The 14,423-nt window shown below is 43.8% G+C and overlaps 1 protein-coding gene across 1 annotated transcript in view; it reads right to left on the bottom strand.

Moving 5' to 3' along the window:
- CUBN (cubilin) overlaps positions 1–14,423 on the bottom strand; it is a 219,464-nt gene that overhangs the window by 145,892 nt on the left and 59,149 nt on the right. The window contains 5 exon segments of the mRNA XM_056519174.1: positions 5,599–5,780; positions 8,593–8,749; positions 10,225–10,406; positions 11,936–12,093; positions 13,063–13,249. Of these exon segments, the coding sequence (XP_056375149.1) occupies positions 5,599–5,780; positions 8,593–8,749; positions 10,225–10,406; positions 11,936–12,093; positions 13,063–13,249 (866 nt within the window).

Here is a 14,423-nt window from a genome sequence, read left to right on the forward strand (position 1 = left end):
TATGTTGAGGATATATTGAGGATCTGTTTGGGATATGTTGGGGATATGTTGGGGGTATGTTGGGGATATGTTGGGGATATGTTGAGGATATGTTGGGGATATGTTGAGGCCAATTAGAGACTGTTGTAGGCCTGTCTGAAGAGATGTGTTTTTAGGCCACGTTTGAAACTATGGATGTTGTTGTTGAGTCTGAGGGATTGAGGGATAGCATTCCAGAGAACCGGTGCAGCACGAGTGAAGTCTTGGAGACGGGAGTGAGAAGTTCGGATTATAGAAGATGTTAGTGTGAGATCATTAGCAGATCGGAGAGAACGTGTAGGATGGTAGACAGAGATGAGAGAGGAGATGTAGGGAGGTGCAGCACTGTGGAGGGCTTTGTGTGTGAGACTGAGGATTTTGTACTGTATTCTGGACTGAATTGGTAACCAGTGTAGTGACTGGCACAGGGAGGAGGCGTCGGTGTAGCGGCTGGAGAGGAAGATGAGTCTGGCTGCGGCATTAAGGATGGACTGGAGAGGAGAGAGTTTGGAGAAAGGATGGGCCTATTAGTAAAGAGTTACAGTAGTCGAGGCGGGAGTGAATCAAAGCAATAATGAGAGTTTTAGCAGTTTCAGTAGTGAGAAACGGGCGGATTCTTGAAATGTTTTTGAGATGCAGGTGACAAGAACGTGAAAGAGACTGAATATGGGGAGTGAAAGACAGATCAGAGTCAAGTATAACTCCAAGACAGCGAGCCTGCTGCCCGGGAGTTATGGTAGTACCACATACCGAGATGGAAATGTCAGGGTTAGGTACAGTATCAGTTGATGGAGAAAAGACAAGAAGTTCTGTTTTCGAAAGATTTAGTTTCAGATATAAAGAGGACATGATGTCTGAGACAGCAGAGAGACAGTCACTGGTATTCTGTAGGAGTGCAGGGGAGATGTTGGCGGAAGAGGTATAGAGTTGGGTGTCATCAGCATAGAGGTGGTACTGGAAACCAAATCTACTGATTGTTTTTCCAATGGGGGATGTGTAGAGTGAAAAGAGTAGAGGAACCAGGACTGATCCCTGGGGAACCCCGACAGCAAGGGGAAGAGGAGAAGAAGTAGAGCCAGAAAACGAGATGCTAAAGGAGCGGCCAGAGAGCTAGGAGGAAAACCAGGCGAGAGCAGAGTCCTTGAGACCGATGGAGCGGAGACTACTGAGGAGGAGTTGGTGATCCACAGTGTCAAAAGCCGCAGACAGGTCCAAGAGAATCAGTTAAGAGAAATTGCCATTTAATTTGGCTGACAGAAGATCGTTAGTGACTTTGGTTAGGGCCGTTTCTGTGGAGTGAAGGGAGCGAAAACCAGACTGTAAGGGGTCAAGAAGAGAGTTCTCGGAGAGATAGCGGATAAGGCGGGAGTATATGTATATATTTAGTTATCTACTTGTTCGGAGCGTAGCAGGACCTGCGGGTCACGTGATTAGGTTAGAACTCTATGGTTTTGCTACAGGACCTTTGGAGGTTCCCGTGACGTGTTCTCCCACAATGCACTGTAACGGTGAGTGACAGTCATTATGGACCAATCCAAAACGGCCAGCCCCTGCCCATATAAGGGACCTGCGCCATCTTGATCCCTCTCTTGGGTTGCTGACTCTGGAAGAGGTAGGACCTCCGCAGCTTACAAGACGATTTACTAGGCCAAAGCCTTGCGGCCTAGGCCTCTAACATAGCGGATAGATTAAGCAATTCCCCTCTACTCAGCGCAGGATCACTGGACCTAATTACTCCCCTAAATCCAGCGGATATCTGCTATACAATCCTAAAGAAGCTAAATTGTGCTTATCTGATCCCAACCGACTGTCAATCGCTACTCAAGCTATATGCAAAGAGATTCTGTTATCTGGACTGTTACTATTACCACATGTACAGAAATTCCTCAGTAAAAGTTCCAGCAAGTTTTCAGTTAACAGCGGTTGTGGACATTCCTTTATTTCTGAATCACCTATTGCTCTTGGGAAGGGTGGCAATAGGCCTATCAAGAAACACAGCATTTAACCCTCACTCTGGCGTCACGAGTGACAAGGGTTAACAGCTCCCTTAACTATCCTGAACAGCAACACCCTAAATACCCTACACCCACACAAGACAGTGTCCTCCCATCCGCCACCACATTATATTCACAGCTAAGGCCAGATTTCCCAGAGAGGTGGCCAGGACCCAGAGGAACTCGCAGCTTGCTGGACCAATATACTTGTAGTTAACTTGACTATGTGCAGCACTTGACTAGTTTCAGTGACAGCAGACATAGACTTGAGACTTACAGGAATGACTGTGGCTTTTAGGGTCTTCCAGATGCTGATCACTTGCACTGTGATCTCTGGTGGTTGCTGTGCTCAGTAAAGACTTAGATGGAAGAGAGAGAATTGCAATGGATGCCCCTTTATATAGTGGGGGGCTGGACTAAACCCATTGGTTAAGCTGCGGGTCATAGGTTAAGCTGGTGCTCTCTGGGAGAACATGTGACAACAAATCATGTGACTGCATAACATAACATGTGACAATCTCACAGGTACTTGAGACCTCCCACAGGTCCTTTATACTAGCTATACATAGGAAGCACACCTTTACAAAACCAACAGGGGAGACCTTGCAGTGGAGCCCCTAGGTCACTGAGGGACTCAACCTGACAGGGCCTAAGGGTAGTACAGGACCATGTCCTGTACTGGGACATCACACATCTCACTACAGATCCAGAGTCGGAATCCTCCAGTTTATGATATTGTTGGGGTTTTATCCAGGGCAGTCCCACTGGCAGATACCCAGAATGGGTATCGGGGACATTTGCACGAGGACAAGTACTTGTGCAAATGTCTAGTATCCATCCCAATACCAATACCAGTATCAGGACATCCCTAGTTTTAGATAGTGGAAACCCCAGTTATGTGACTCCTCTCAAACTTTTTAGGCCAGGGTTCCAATGGTCACAGAACCTCACTGTGGAAAAGTCACAGGCAACCAGGGCTGGTGCAAGGATTTTTGCCACCATAGGCAAAAGCTAATTTTGCCGCTCCCTTGACTCCACCCATTGGCCAACTCTTTGACACACCCCACCTTACTACAGGGGTGACACATTGTAAAAAACCTCCTCCTCATGCTGCTAGCTGAGCAAATGGTTCAGATGCTGGTTGTCTAACGTTCTTGCGGCAGGCAGAGTGGCGCCTCCATCAAGAGGGCGTTCTAGGCAGCTGCCTATTTTGCCTAAAGGCAGAGCCGGCCCTGCAAGCAACCATGTTGGAATCCTTGAGATTGTAAAGTGACTTTTTGTCTATGGCCAAACTATACACATGGCTGTTGTGTAGGGAGCTGTAAATGGCTGCCCAAAAGAAGTACAAGATTTTGTACAAAGGTCTTTTCTGTTGTATCCCATGTAACAAAATGTATATGTAGGAGAAAACAAAAAGAGAACAGCAAAGCGCAGCATGAGTCATAATCCGGGATTAAACTTAAAGGAGAACTCCAGCAAAAATTTACTTATAAGTAGTGATCTCCGGGATGGAACCCCCCCCCCCCCCTCTCAGTAAGAAGCACATGTCGTCTACTGGTAAAAGGTACGCACTCCATTCATTTCTATGGGAGGGACGATGATGCCCGAGTGCTGTACTTTGGTCTTTTCAGCGCTCCCATAGAAATGAATGGCTCCTGGCTGCAGCACACGTTCCTCACTGAGCGCCGAGTCCCCTTTTGGAGACCCCGCGAAAAGCTACTGGAACTGCGTATGGGCTGAAGAAAGTAGGAGATCTGATGCAAGGATAAAATAATGCTTCTGTGGCGCTGAGCACCACAGAAGCATCATTTTATCCTTGCATCAGGATCCCCTACTTTCGTCATGTAAAAAAAATGTGGTGCAGTCTATTGGACTTTGCATGCTCCTTTAGCATTGCTCCTCCGTACAGTCCAACACAACCGATACAGCAGTGCACAGAGAATGTTCCACTCTATACTTTGAGTATAAATGTAGTAAAAAAGTTATTATTTTTTTTCTGAACATCAACCCAATTTTTTTGTTTTTTTTGGCTGGTAAAGGTACATCCTGTCTGTGTGACCACAATGACTCAGTTTCCTCTTACTGACTTCTGCAGTTGTATCAGTTTACCATCAGACGTGTCCTATTGATGAATGGATGGATGACGATGATGAAGCAAATGCAACATTCTGGGTTCTGAAGCCAAATAACTAGAGGTCTTCAAGTTCTGCAATCGTTGCGTGATGGTTGTGAAGAGTGTGAAGTCAATGGCAGACTGTAGTGTTGTGGTAGTGACGGATATGTCAATCGATCGAGACTCAGATTCTGAACATTTGAAAGATCTGAGTCACAAAGTAGGGACATTTTGAGCACTGAACCCCATAGAACTGCATTGGCAATCGTGACCCAGGTATTAGCCAAAGCAGACAGCCATGTAATGCTTCATTATCATGCAGAGAAATGTTAAGGAAGAAAGTGACCTCTGTACTATAGTTTTCAGGATCTGTAGGTGTCCCCCGACATTGAGCAACCAAGAATAATACAGCATACTTCTTATTGTTCCTTTGACGAAAAGCTAAAATTTGTTGCTGGTTCTAATAGAACAACCAACTGGACAGTGACCTTAAAGACCTTATCCACCATAAGGTGATTTTAGTACTTACCTGCCAGACAGTAATGGACAGGCTTAGGAAGGATCCCTGCTTATCTTGAGGCTAAATGGCTATGTAGTGAGTCTACCATATTGCTGCTGCTTTCTTTTTATGAAATGGTTATTTCCTGTTGGAGTTCCCTCCCTCCAACTACAAGTCCCAGGATTTCTTGTTGTTTGTAAGTGTTAGGTCACTATTCTCCCCCTGCATCAGTGACCCCACCCATTGAAGCACACCTGGGACAATTCCCTGTAGCCCTGTGGAGAATGGTCTCCCCCTGCCACCCCGCAGCTGCTCCACCCATTGAAGCAGACAGGCTCCCTTTGAACACCTGACAAGAGATGTAATGTTTCGAGGCTGCACTGCAACCTGGGAAAACCTGATACGACACTCATTTTGTATGCTGTTGAAAATAAATATTGGGGCAAAGATCACATAAGAATTGAGAGACCACCATAAAACACAGGTACAGACACTATATTGTGAACTACACTAACTTTACAGCCCCTGTAGCATAGTCAAATAAAAAAAAATCCTGGAATACCCCTTTAAAGTACTACATATATACAAAGTCAAAGACACTTCTTAGACACTCCATGGGGGGGATTTATCAAAACCTGTCCAGAGGAAACGTTGCCCAGTTGCCCATAGCAACCAATCAGATTGCTTCTTTCATTTTGCAGAGGCCTTGTTAAAAATGAAAGAAGTGATCTGATTGGTTGCTATGGGCAACTGGGCAACTTTTCCTCTGGACAGATTTTGATGAATCCCCCCATATGTGCATGCGTTCTCTGTAATATGCTGTCTAGCTACAAGCACCCTAGAATAGCATCAGGACCTTAATACAGTATTTCTCATATCAAGTTGTTACACAAATACAAAAGACAAAAAAACTAGGCCCATCACCAATAAGTGAAGCGCCCAACAACTTTCCTATTGTAAGATGGCCTGCATACCTTGACATAATCAAAGCAGCCGAAATTTTCCAGTTGGAAGGTCCTGAAGGTGTAGCTGATGGTATTCCCAGCTGTCGTCTGTATGGTCCAGTTGCAGTACCTGTTGTTCGGGTACAGGTCGGGGTAGTTAAGGCTTTCCAAGAATCCTTGGCTGCGGTTACTTATCAAGACTCCTTCACATACTAAGAATGAGAAAAGAGATGATTTAGTGTGGTGTCCCTTTACCGTATTGCATCCAGTACCTAGTGTTGAAGTCCCCAAAGTCAGAGTAACTACGTTCAGGTAGGGTTCCTCAGGTGGGACAGCCCCTAGTCGCCTCTCCTTAAGTCTAACTTTAATGTTAATAAATGTCTATATTTAATAATTATATCTATCTTTTATAGTAATGTACAGTACTTACCTTGTTCAGGGTCGCAGGACCTTCGGTCATGTGACCATGCTAGTAACCTCTATGGTATGTTGCAGGACCTTAAGAGGTCCTTGGGTCACATGTTACCCACAAAATCTCTGTAATGGTGATTGACATCCATATGGACCAATTAGCGTTTGTCCAGCCCCTGCCCATATAAGGGAGCTGCGTCCAATTATCGCTCTCTTGGGTTGCTGCTCTCATGGATGCCGGACTAACAGGACGGTGCTACGCAACTTTCAAAGACACGCTAGGCCTCAAAACCTCCAGCCTCAGCAGAACCAAAATCGTGAGTTCAGATCTAAATTCCTGCTCCTACTAGCGTGACTACTGTACCGCAACTAATTCCCCTAAAGCCAGTGGAACAGCGCAATAGACTAAAAGACTCTTAATGCTAAAGTCCCAACCATTGTCGATCTCCAAAGGAAAGCCGTTGTTATGCTAAGAGACTGTTGTGTTAATGAAGTGTACAGAAAATCTTCAGTAAAAGTTAACGCAGTTTACAGAAGCTCTCCGGTTGTGGACAATCCATTATTATCTATCTCAAGCATATTATCATCTACCTCCCTATCGTTCCTGGGAAGGGCCGCGGTAAGAAAAGCTTTATTGAGGAGCCCACACCCTGGCGTCACGAATAGCAAGGATTAACAAGCACCCTTTAATACCCGCACAGCTACACTCCCCATACCCTACACCCCTAAGGCTATCACATTAGTATCTTAGATATTCTATGGATATATGTATAATATACTGTCAGAATAGTTGTTCTATAAAATGAACGTTAAGGAGGTTCTCCCTGACTGTAACATAAACAGTCTCTTTAAAGCGGACCTGTCAGCAGAAAGGCAAGGGTGTCAATAAGCCCATGGTTAGATAGTCATCACAATTCCAGGCATACCTTTTTTTATTTTTATAGTCCTTTTCAGGGCTGAGGTATAAGCTTTATTTTTATTATGCAAATTAGGGGGCTTTCCCAGCATGGCAAGAACCCAGATAAGCCCAGCCCATTTCCTCTTTATAAAACGATCAAGCAGGTACAGGAGGACTGGACTGGACTTACTTAATCTCTTGCAGTGCTGGGGAGCACCCCCTAGGCTTATACTTTGGCACTGGAAAGTACTATGGAGTTAAAACCAAGCAATGCATGTACCAAGTGTAGTCACTATTGTGGTCTATTAAAGTGATTCCCCTGCTGCGGGTACAGGGTGCTATATGTTGGTATACATTTTTACCACCATCACAACGTATACTGGCAACATAGAACCGAGTAAAGTAGAACACAAAATTCTTTCCACATTGCCGCTAATCTCTTTTCTGTGCTGTTTACATATTTTTTTTTTTTAAAGATGACAAAAAAAAAACTAAACAATGAATTAATAAGTCAATGAGATCAGTCACGATTTGGAGGGATCTTCTTCTCAATGGAACATAGCCTTTATTTGTCAGAAATGTGGTATTTTCCTTGCATCTGGTTCCACCAATGGCAAACACCAGGGGCTCCAAGTCCTCATATTTGGATGGAGATCTGGTTTCTCTTGCACAGACTAAAAGAAGGTAAGTCAAACAAGTGCAAACAAGTGTCCATCAGGAATCGTACCACTGTTCTATAAGTCAGAAGTTCTATATTAATAAGGAATATATATATATAAATATATATATATATATATATATATATATATATATATATATATATGTGTGTGTGTGTGTGTGTGTGTGTGTGTGTGGTGTCCTGGTACAGGACCTGGTCCTGTCCCTGTCTAAAGTCCCCTCAGCTAGAGTCCCTCCATTTCCATAGGGCTCTTCTACAGGGCTTACCCCCAGTCGCCTCATATAAATTGTGTGGATGTATTGTTTAATGTATAGGAAATATAAATGTATAGGACCTTTCCCGGGTCATGTGATGTACAGTTGTGATGCATAGTTGTTTAAGGACCTTACTGGGTCATGTGATGTACCAAGAGTTCACTGGGTTCAGGACTTACAGGTTTGCTGACCAATGAGCTTAGACTTGCCTCCTTATTAAATAAAGGTCTGTAGCCACTAAATTCTCTCTCTTAGTTCCTGCTCTCTCTCTTCCTGCTGAACTATCAGCCAAGCACAATCAGCATAACTTCATTCAATTCATCTAGGCCAAAGCCTGAAAGAACCAGCAGCCACTAAAACCCTGAGTTATCAAGCTCAACCTATCGAATCCTGTGTAACTACTACCAGCTAAAATCTTATAATTAGTAGCACAGTGGCCTGCATAAAAAAGCTCATTATTTCAAGTTCCTGCAAAACCTGTGAGGATCCTGCATCCCGGTTCTCTCCGAAAGACTGCATAATTGTGAAGACTGTTGCATACCAGTTCAAGTAAAGTTTTCCGGTTACTTCATAAAATCTGCTGTGGACATTCCGTTTATTATCCCTGCCGTTTGTGGGTCGGTTGGCGGCAGGAACATTACTATTAAGCAAACCTCACCCTGGCATCACGACAACTAAGGGTTAATACCACCAGACCCTTCAATGCAACACCCCAGTCCCCATATATATATATCATATAATCCACAGAATGGGACCCTCACGTGTATCTGACCACCCCTCACCTTGTCTATAATTCGCCAGGAATCCGCTGGATGCCATGGAGCTATCCGTCCTCATCTTCGCATACATAGCATTGGAGGTGGAGCGGACTGGAGCTGGTAGCGTCTTTCCACAGAGTTTTTCCAACAAGTTAGAAGCTGTACTGTTGCCATTGTATACCTTAAAAAAATTGATTTACATTATTCTTATCAAGTACATAGGACAGAGCTGTATTCTAATATATTATATAGTAACTATATTAGAAATCACTAAATACATTTCCACCACATAATAATCAATAGTAAGTTGTTGAGTTGCCTCTTTGATTATCAATAAAATTCTTTGTGTGACAAAAAGTTATTCAATTCTCTAGTATACGTTTCACATTTTTTAAAATCTTTGCTTGCTGTAATTAAAAAAGTACTCTGGAGGAAAAAAAACTTATCAGCTGCTGTATGTTCCAGAGGAAGTTGTGTAGTTCTTTCCAGCCTGACCACAGTGCTCTCTGCTGACACCTCTGTCTGTGTCAGGGACTGTCCGAATAAGGAGAGGTTTGCTATGGGAATTTGCTCATTCTCTGGACAGTTCCTGACATAGACAGAGGTGTCAGCAGAGAGTACTGTGGTCAGACTGGAAAGAACTACACAACTTCCTCTGGAGCATACAGCGGCTGATAAGTACTGAAAGGGTTAAAGGAGAGCTCCGGGATGTAACAACTTATCCCCTATGCTAAGGATAGCTGATAAGTGTCAGATCGCGGAGGGTCCGACTGCGGGACCCCCGGCAATCTCTTGCACAGCGAACCAGCTCTCTGCATGAAAGGAGCCGTTTTGACCACAGCACAAAGCTGCAGCCGACACCCCCCCTCCATGCAGCTCTATGGCAGAACCGGAGATTTCCGAGTGCAGCGCTCCGGCTCTCCCATAGAGCTGCATGAGAAGGCGCTTCATGCTGTTGTCAACACACCCTATTCATGCAGAGAGCCAGGACCCGTGCGGGAGATCATGGGGTGTCCAGGAGGTCGGACCCCCCACAATCTTACACTTATGCCCTATGATTTTTACATTACGGAGTTCTCCTGTAAGATTTTTACATATAAATAATTTACACATCTGTATAACTTTCAGACACCAGTTCATTTGAAAATATAATTTATTCCTCCAGTGTACCCCCTTTAACCTGTTGAGATACTGCTGCAGCGTCTCTTCCTGTCTAATCAGGGCCGTCATTAATGTGGGGCAAAAGGGGCAGCTGCCCTGGGTCCAGTCAGCTGCCCCTTGAGCCCGGCTGAAATCCCTCAATGTGATCTGCCCCTCCTCCAACCAGTGTCATGGCCTCCAATGGCATACTGCTACATGCTGTCTGGGCATGCTGGGAGTTGTAGTTTTGCAACAGCTGGAGGCACCCTAGTTGGGAAACACTGGTCTAGTATTTACAGTTTTACACTAGATGACTTTTTTTTGAGTAACTGAGGAGGTTCTGGCATATTTATAGAGTCTAAAGGCTGTGTGTGTGTATATATATATATATATATATATATGTATATATATATATATATATATATATATATATATATATATATGAAATGGCAAGTTTATCTAAAGCTTAAGACATTGCACCATTGAAAAAAGATGATTTGGAGATATGATGCTTACAGCAAGATAATCGCTATCGCAATTACGGTGATATTCGAAGTCAAAGTGTTGGAAATTGATCTCTAGTTGATTCCCGCTAGACGTTTTCAGCAGCCAGTAACATTCAGCATTGTGATAATACGGCATGGGGTAGTTCGGAGATGTAAAGACACCGGAGAGTGCAGTCAGGGTTGCCCCACAGCCTGAAAAATGGAAAAAAAGAAAGAAAAAAGTAACAATAAAGACATCAAAACTGATGTCTCATGATAACTATGGTTAATCACACATAAAACATACAAATACATAACTTGGGGTTGGAAGTCAGCTGCTACCCCGCAGCAACAGACAGAACAGTTTCAATGAACACTGTCAAAACTTTTTATATGTTGTACATCTTGGCAAAACATAAACCTTTCTAATATACTTCATAAAAAAAGTAATCTCCTTTTTATAGAAATCATGGCTTCTAAAAAAAATAAAGACCACTAGGGGTCCCTTTACCATCCAGAACATAATCCTGTCCGGCTGCAGCATCATCTTTGTCCCAGCTGAAGAACAGGGCGGGACTATGTCTGGGAAGTGATGGTGGGAATAGCACTCCTCTGAGCTCACTCCTGTCCTGTCGGACTGCAGGAAGGGGTTACAGAACAGCCTGCAGTGATAAGATGAAGAGACACAGCACAGCAGACTCAGGGAGGAAGTGAATGCCTGGTGAGTGAGGGCGGGCTCAGTGCTTGTTTCGTACACGCCCTTCCTGAACAGTGGATGTCAGAATGAGTGAGCAGCAGAAAAGAGGGATTTGTGAGCCGAATACAGAAGCTAGACACATAAAAAAAGACATGTTAAGCATCGGCATTACTTTTTGAGTAACATATAGAAGCCTTTTTATATTTTTCTGTGTTACGACAGGTAACTTTTAAGATGCCATGATCAATAACGATCACAGCAACAATAAAGGAAGGGGATGCCTCTGTCAATCTAGTGTCAGCCCCGGCATTGCAGTTACAGTTGTTATTTTCTAGTGCCAGCTCTGGCCCCCAGGAGACAATTCCCCGGACAACCAAAAACTATGAGGAGCAGGGAGCCATTGGCTTCCCACCATGTCATTTTTTTTTCTGTAAATGGCAGGTACAGGAGCATTCTGATCACCACATGCATTGGGTTGCTGAGGTGCTGGGCTGCTTATGGTAGGCTGCAGGCCTAAAAAGGTCTATCACCTATGACAGTGTTTTCCAAACAGTGGGTCCCCAGCTGTTGCAAAACTACAACGTCCAGCATGCCCGGACAGCCTTTAGCTGTCCGGGCATGCTGGAAGTTGTAGTTTTCAACAGCTGAAGACGCACTGTTTGGATAACGCTGTCATAGGCGATAGACCCTTTTAGGCCTGCAGCCTACCATAAGCAGCCCAGGACCTCAGCATCCCCAATGCATGTGGTGATCAGAATGCTCCTGTACCTGCCATTTACTTCTACATCATAAAGAAAAGTAATAATAATGATAAAATGATGGCATTTTTTTTTACATTCCTCTCCAGAACTAATGTAAATAAATCCATTAACTATATGTACCCCCAAAAAAAAGACAAAATGTGATGAAAAACATTGTAAACCAAGCAAATCTACTGTGTTCTTCTGGGGGTAATGCCCCATGTGTAATAGTAAACACTACATATGTATAATACTAAGCAAATAAACTAAGGACCATCACTTGTGAATTAAACATATAACGTTACCTGTAGTCGCGCTTTCCCACTGAGCTTCAAATCCAGTATTTGTAGTAGAAGAATCACTTCTGAATTTTATCCAGAGTTTATTACTATGGGAAATTATTACTGGGGGGCGTTTATCACAAAACCGTCCGAGTAATGGAGATGTTTCATAGCCTCCATCTCTACAAACACACAAAAAAAAAATGTAAATAGAATAAAAATGTGTAATTCCTACAGAAACTTTAATACATTTATATTTCTTGTATAAAGATAATGGTAATTGAGCCGCATTCCAAGATATAGTAATTTTGGTCCAAGTGAGTGATTTATTTAAAGGGTTCCGTGTGGGCCGGCTTTGAAAATACAAGTGATTCTATTGGTGGCTGGACTGCATATCAAAATATAATCAAGGGACAGCACAATATATTCATTTAAAGGGGTACGCTGGTGGAAAACTTTTTCTTTTTTTAAATGAACTGGTGCCAGAAGGTTAAACAGATTTGTAAATTACTTCTATTAAAAAATCTTTATCCTTCCAGTACTTATTAGCAGCTGTATGCTACAGAGGAAATTCTTTGCTTTTTTAATTTCTTTTTTTGTCTTGTTCACAGTGCTCTCTGCTGACACCTCTGTCCGTGTCAGGAACTGTCCAGAGTAGCATAGGTTTGCTATGGGGATTTTCTCCTGCGCTGGACAGTTCGTGATACGGGCATCAGGTGCCAGCAGAGAGCACTGTGGACAGTCAGAAAAAAAAGAATTTCCTCTGTAGCTTTCAGCTGCTAAAAAGTACTGGAAGAGTAAAGATTTTTAAATAGAAGTAATTTACAAATCTGTTTAACTTTCTGGCATCAGTTGATTTAAAACAAAAATTGTTATCCACCAGAGTACCCCTTTAAATATAGGATTCCTCCGTCCGGATGACTGTATGTAATTTATTTTAAAAAAACTGAAAAAGACGGCAAATATTAGGTTCTTCAGCCTCGATCTAATGATCAGTGGTGGTCTTAACACTCAGACCATGACTGATTAAAACTTTCGAAATGTCTTTTTTTTTTTTTTTTAAAGAGACAGTAACGCTTTATATGATAACCACTGATCTCACACTTGTGACATTGCTGGTATCTCCACACTGGTAACTCATCTTTACTCGCCTGATTTCCACATAATCGCGGCTACAATCGGATGAAGATTGCAGAGTGAAGCTGGTGAAGTTCAGACTGATCTGCATGTTGACTTCGGCGCTGATCGTGTACACACACTCCCTGTTCGTGGGATAGTTACTAGGATAATTTGGAGACGTGAACACCCCCGTGGCTTCAGTGTACATTGCATCACAGGCTGTTTTGGGGGGGGGGGGGAAATAAAAGAAAATGGATGCATACATTTTGTGAATGTACAAATCTTAGTTGTTTTTCTTTTGTTTCTAAGACAATATGATATATACAATATATAGTATAGCAAAAAGAAGATAGCAGCACAATAACCAGCAACACAAAAAGAAGATAGCAGCACAATAACCAGCAACACAAAAAGAAGATAGCAGCACAATAACCAGCAATACAAAAAGAAGATAGCGGCACAATAACCAGATACCGTATTTTTCGCCGTATAAGACGCACTTTTTCTTCCCCAAAACTGGGGGGAAAAAGTTGGTGCATCTTATACGGTGAATACACCCCTATCGCGGCGGTCCCTGCGGCCATCAACAGCCGGTACCTGCGGCTAATACATCGCGGTGATGCCCTGTTTTAACCCTTCAGATGCGGCGATCAAAGCTGACCGCCGCGTCTGAAGGGAAAGTGACACTAACCCGGCTGTTCAGTCGGGCTGTTCGGGACCGACGCGATTTCACCGCGGCGGTCCCGAACAGCCCGACTGAATAGCCGGGTTAGTGCTATTAGGACACCGGGAGGGACCTTACCTACCTCCTCGGTGTCTTCTCCGTTCAGGGATCCCCTGTATGGCCAGCGCTCTCCTTCCTCGTCATCCCGTCGTCGCGTACGTGCGTCGGCGTGCGTAATGACGTGATGGCGGCGACGGAGAGTGAGGATACCCGGCCGGCAGCAGAGACGTTCCGGAGCGACGGGGACACAGCGACAGCGATGGAGCGACATCCAGGGCAGCGGTGACGGGTCCGGAGCGGCGGGGACACGTGAGTATTACCTCCTATGCAGTGGTCTTCAATCTGCGGACCTCCAGATGTTGCAAAACTACAACTCCCAGCATGCCCGGACAGCCAACGGCTGTCCGGGCATGCTGGGAGTTGTAGTTTTGCAACATCTGGAGGTCCGCAGGTTGAAGACCACTATTGGGTTCAAAATCTTTATTTTTTTAGATTTTGCACCTATAAATTGGGTGCGTCTTATACGCCGGTGCGTCCTATAGGGCAAAAAATACGGTACATGATGCAAATACAGCAACACAAAAAAAAGGTCGCAGCAGCACTATAGATGAAAGATTGAGGCTCTTAGCGCATAAGTACTTCTTTACTAATCTATATGCTATATTGTAA

This window comes from Hyla sarda, chromosome 5 (genome assembly GCF_029499605.1).
Source record: "Hyla sarda isolate aHylSar1 chromosome 5, aHylSar1.hap1, whole genome shotgun sequence".
Lineage (NCBI taxonomy): Eukaryota > Metazoa > Chordata > Amphibia > Anura > Hylidae > Hyla > Hyla sarda.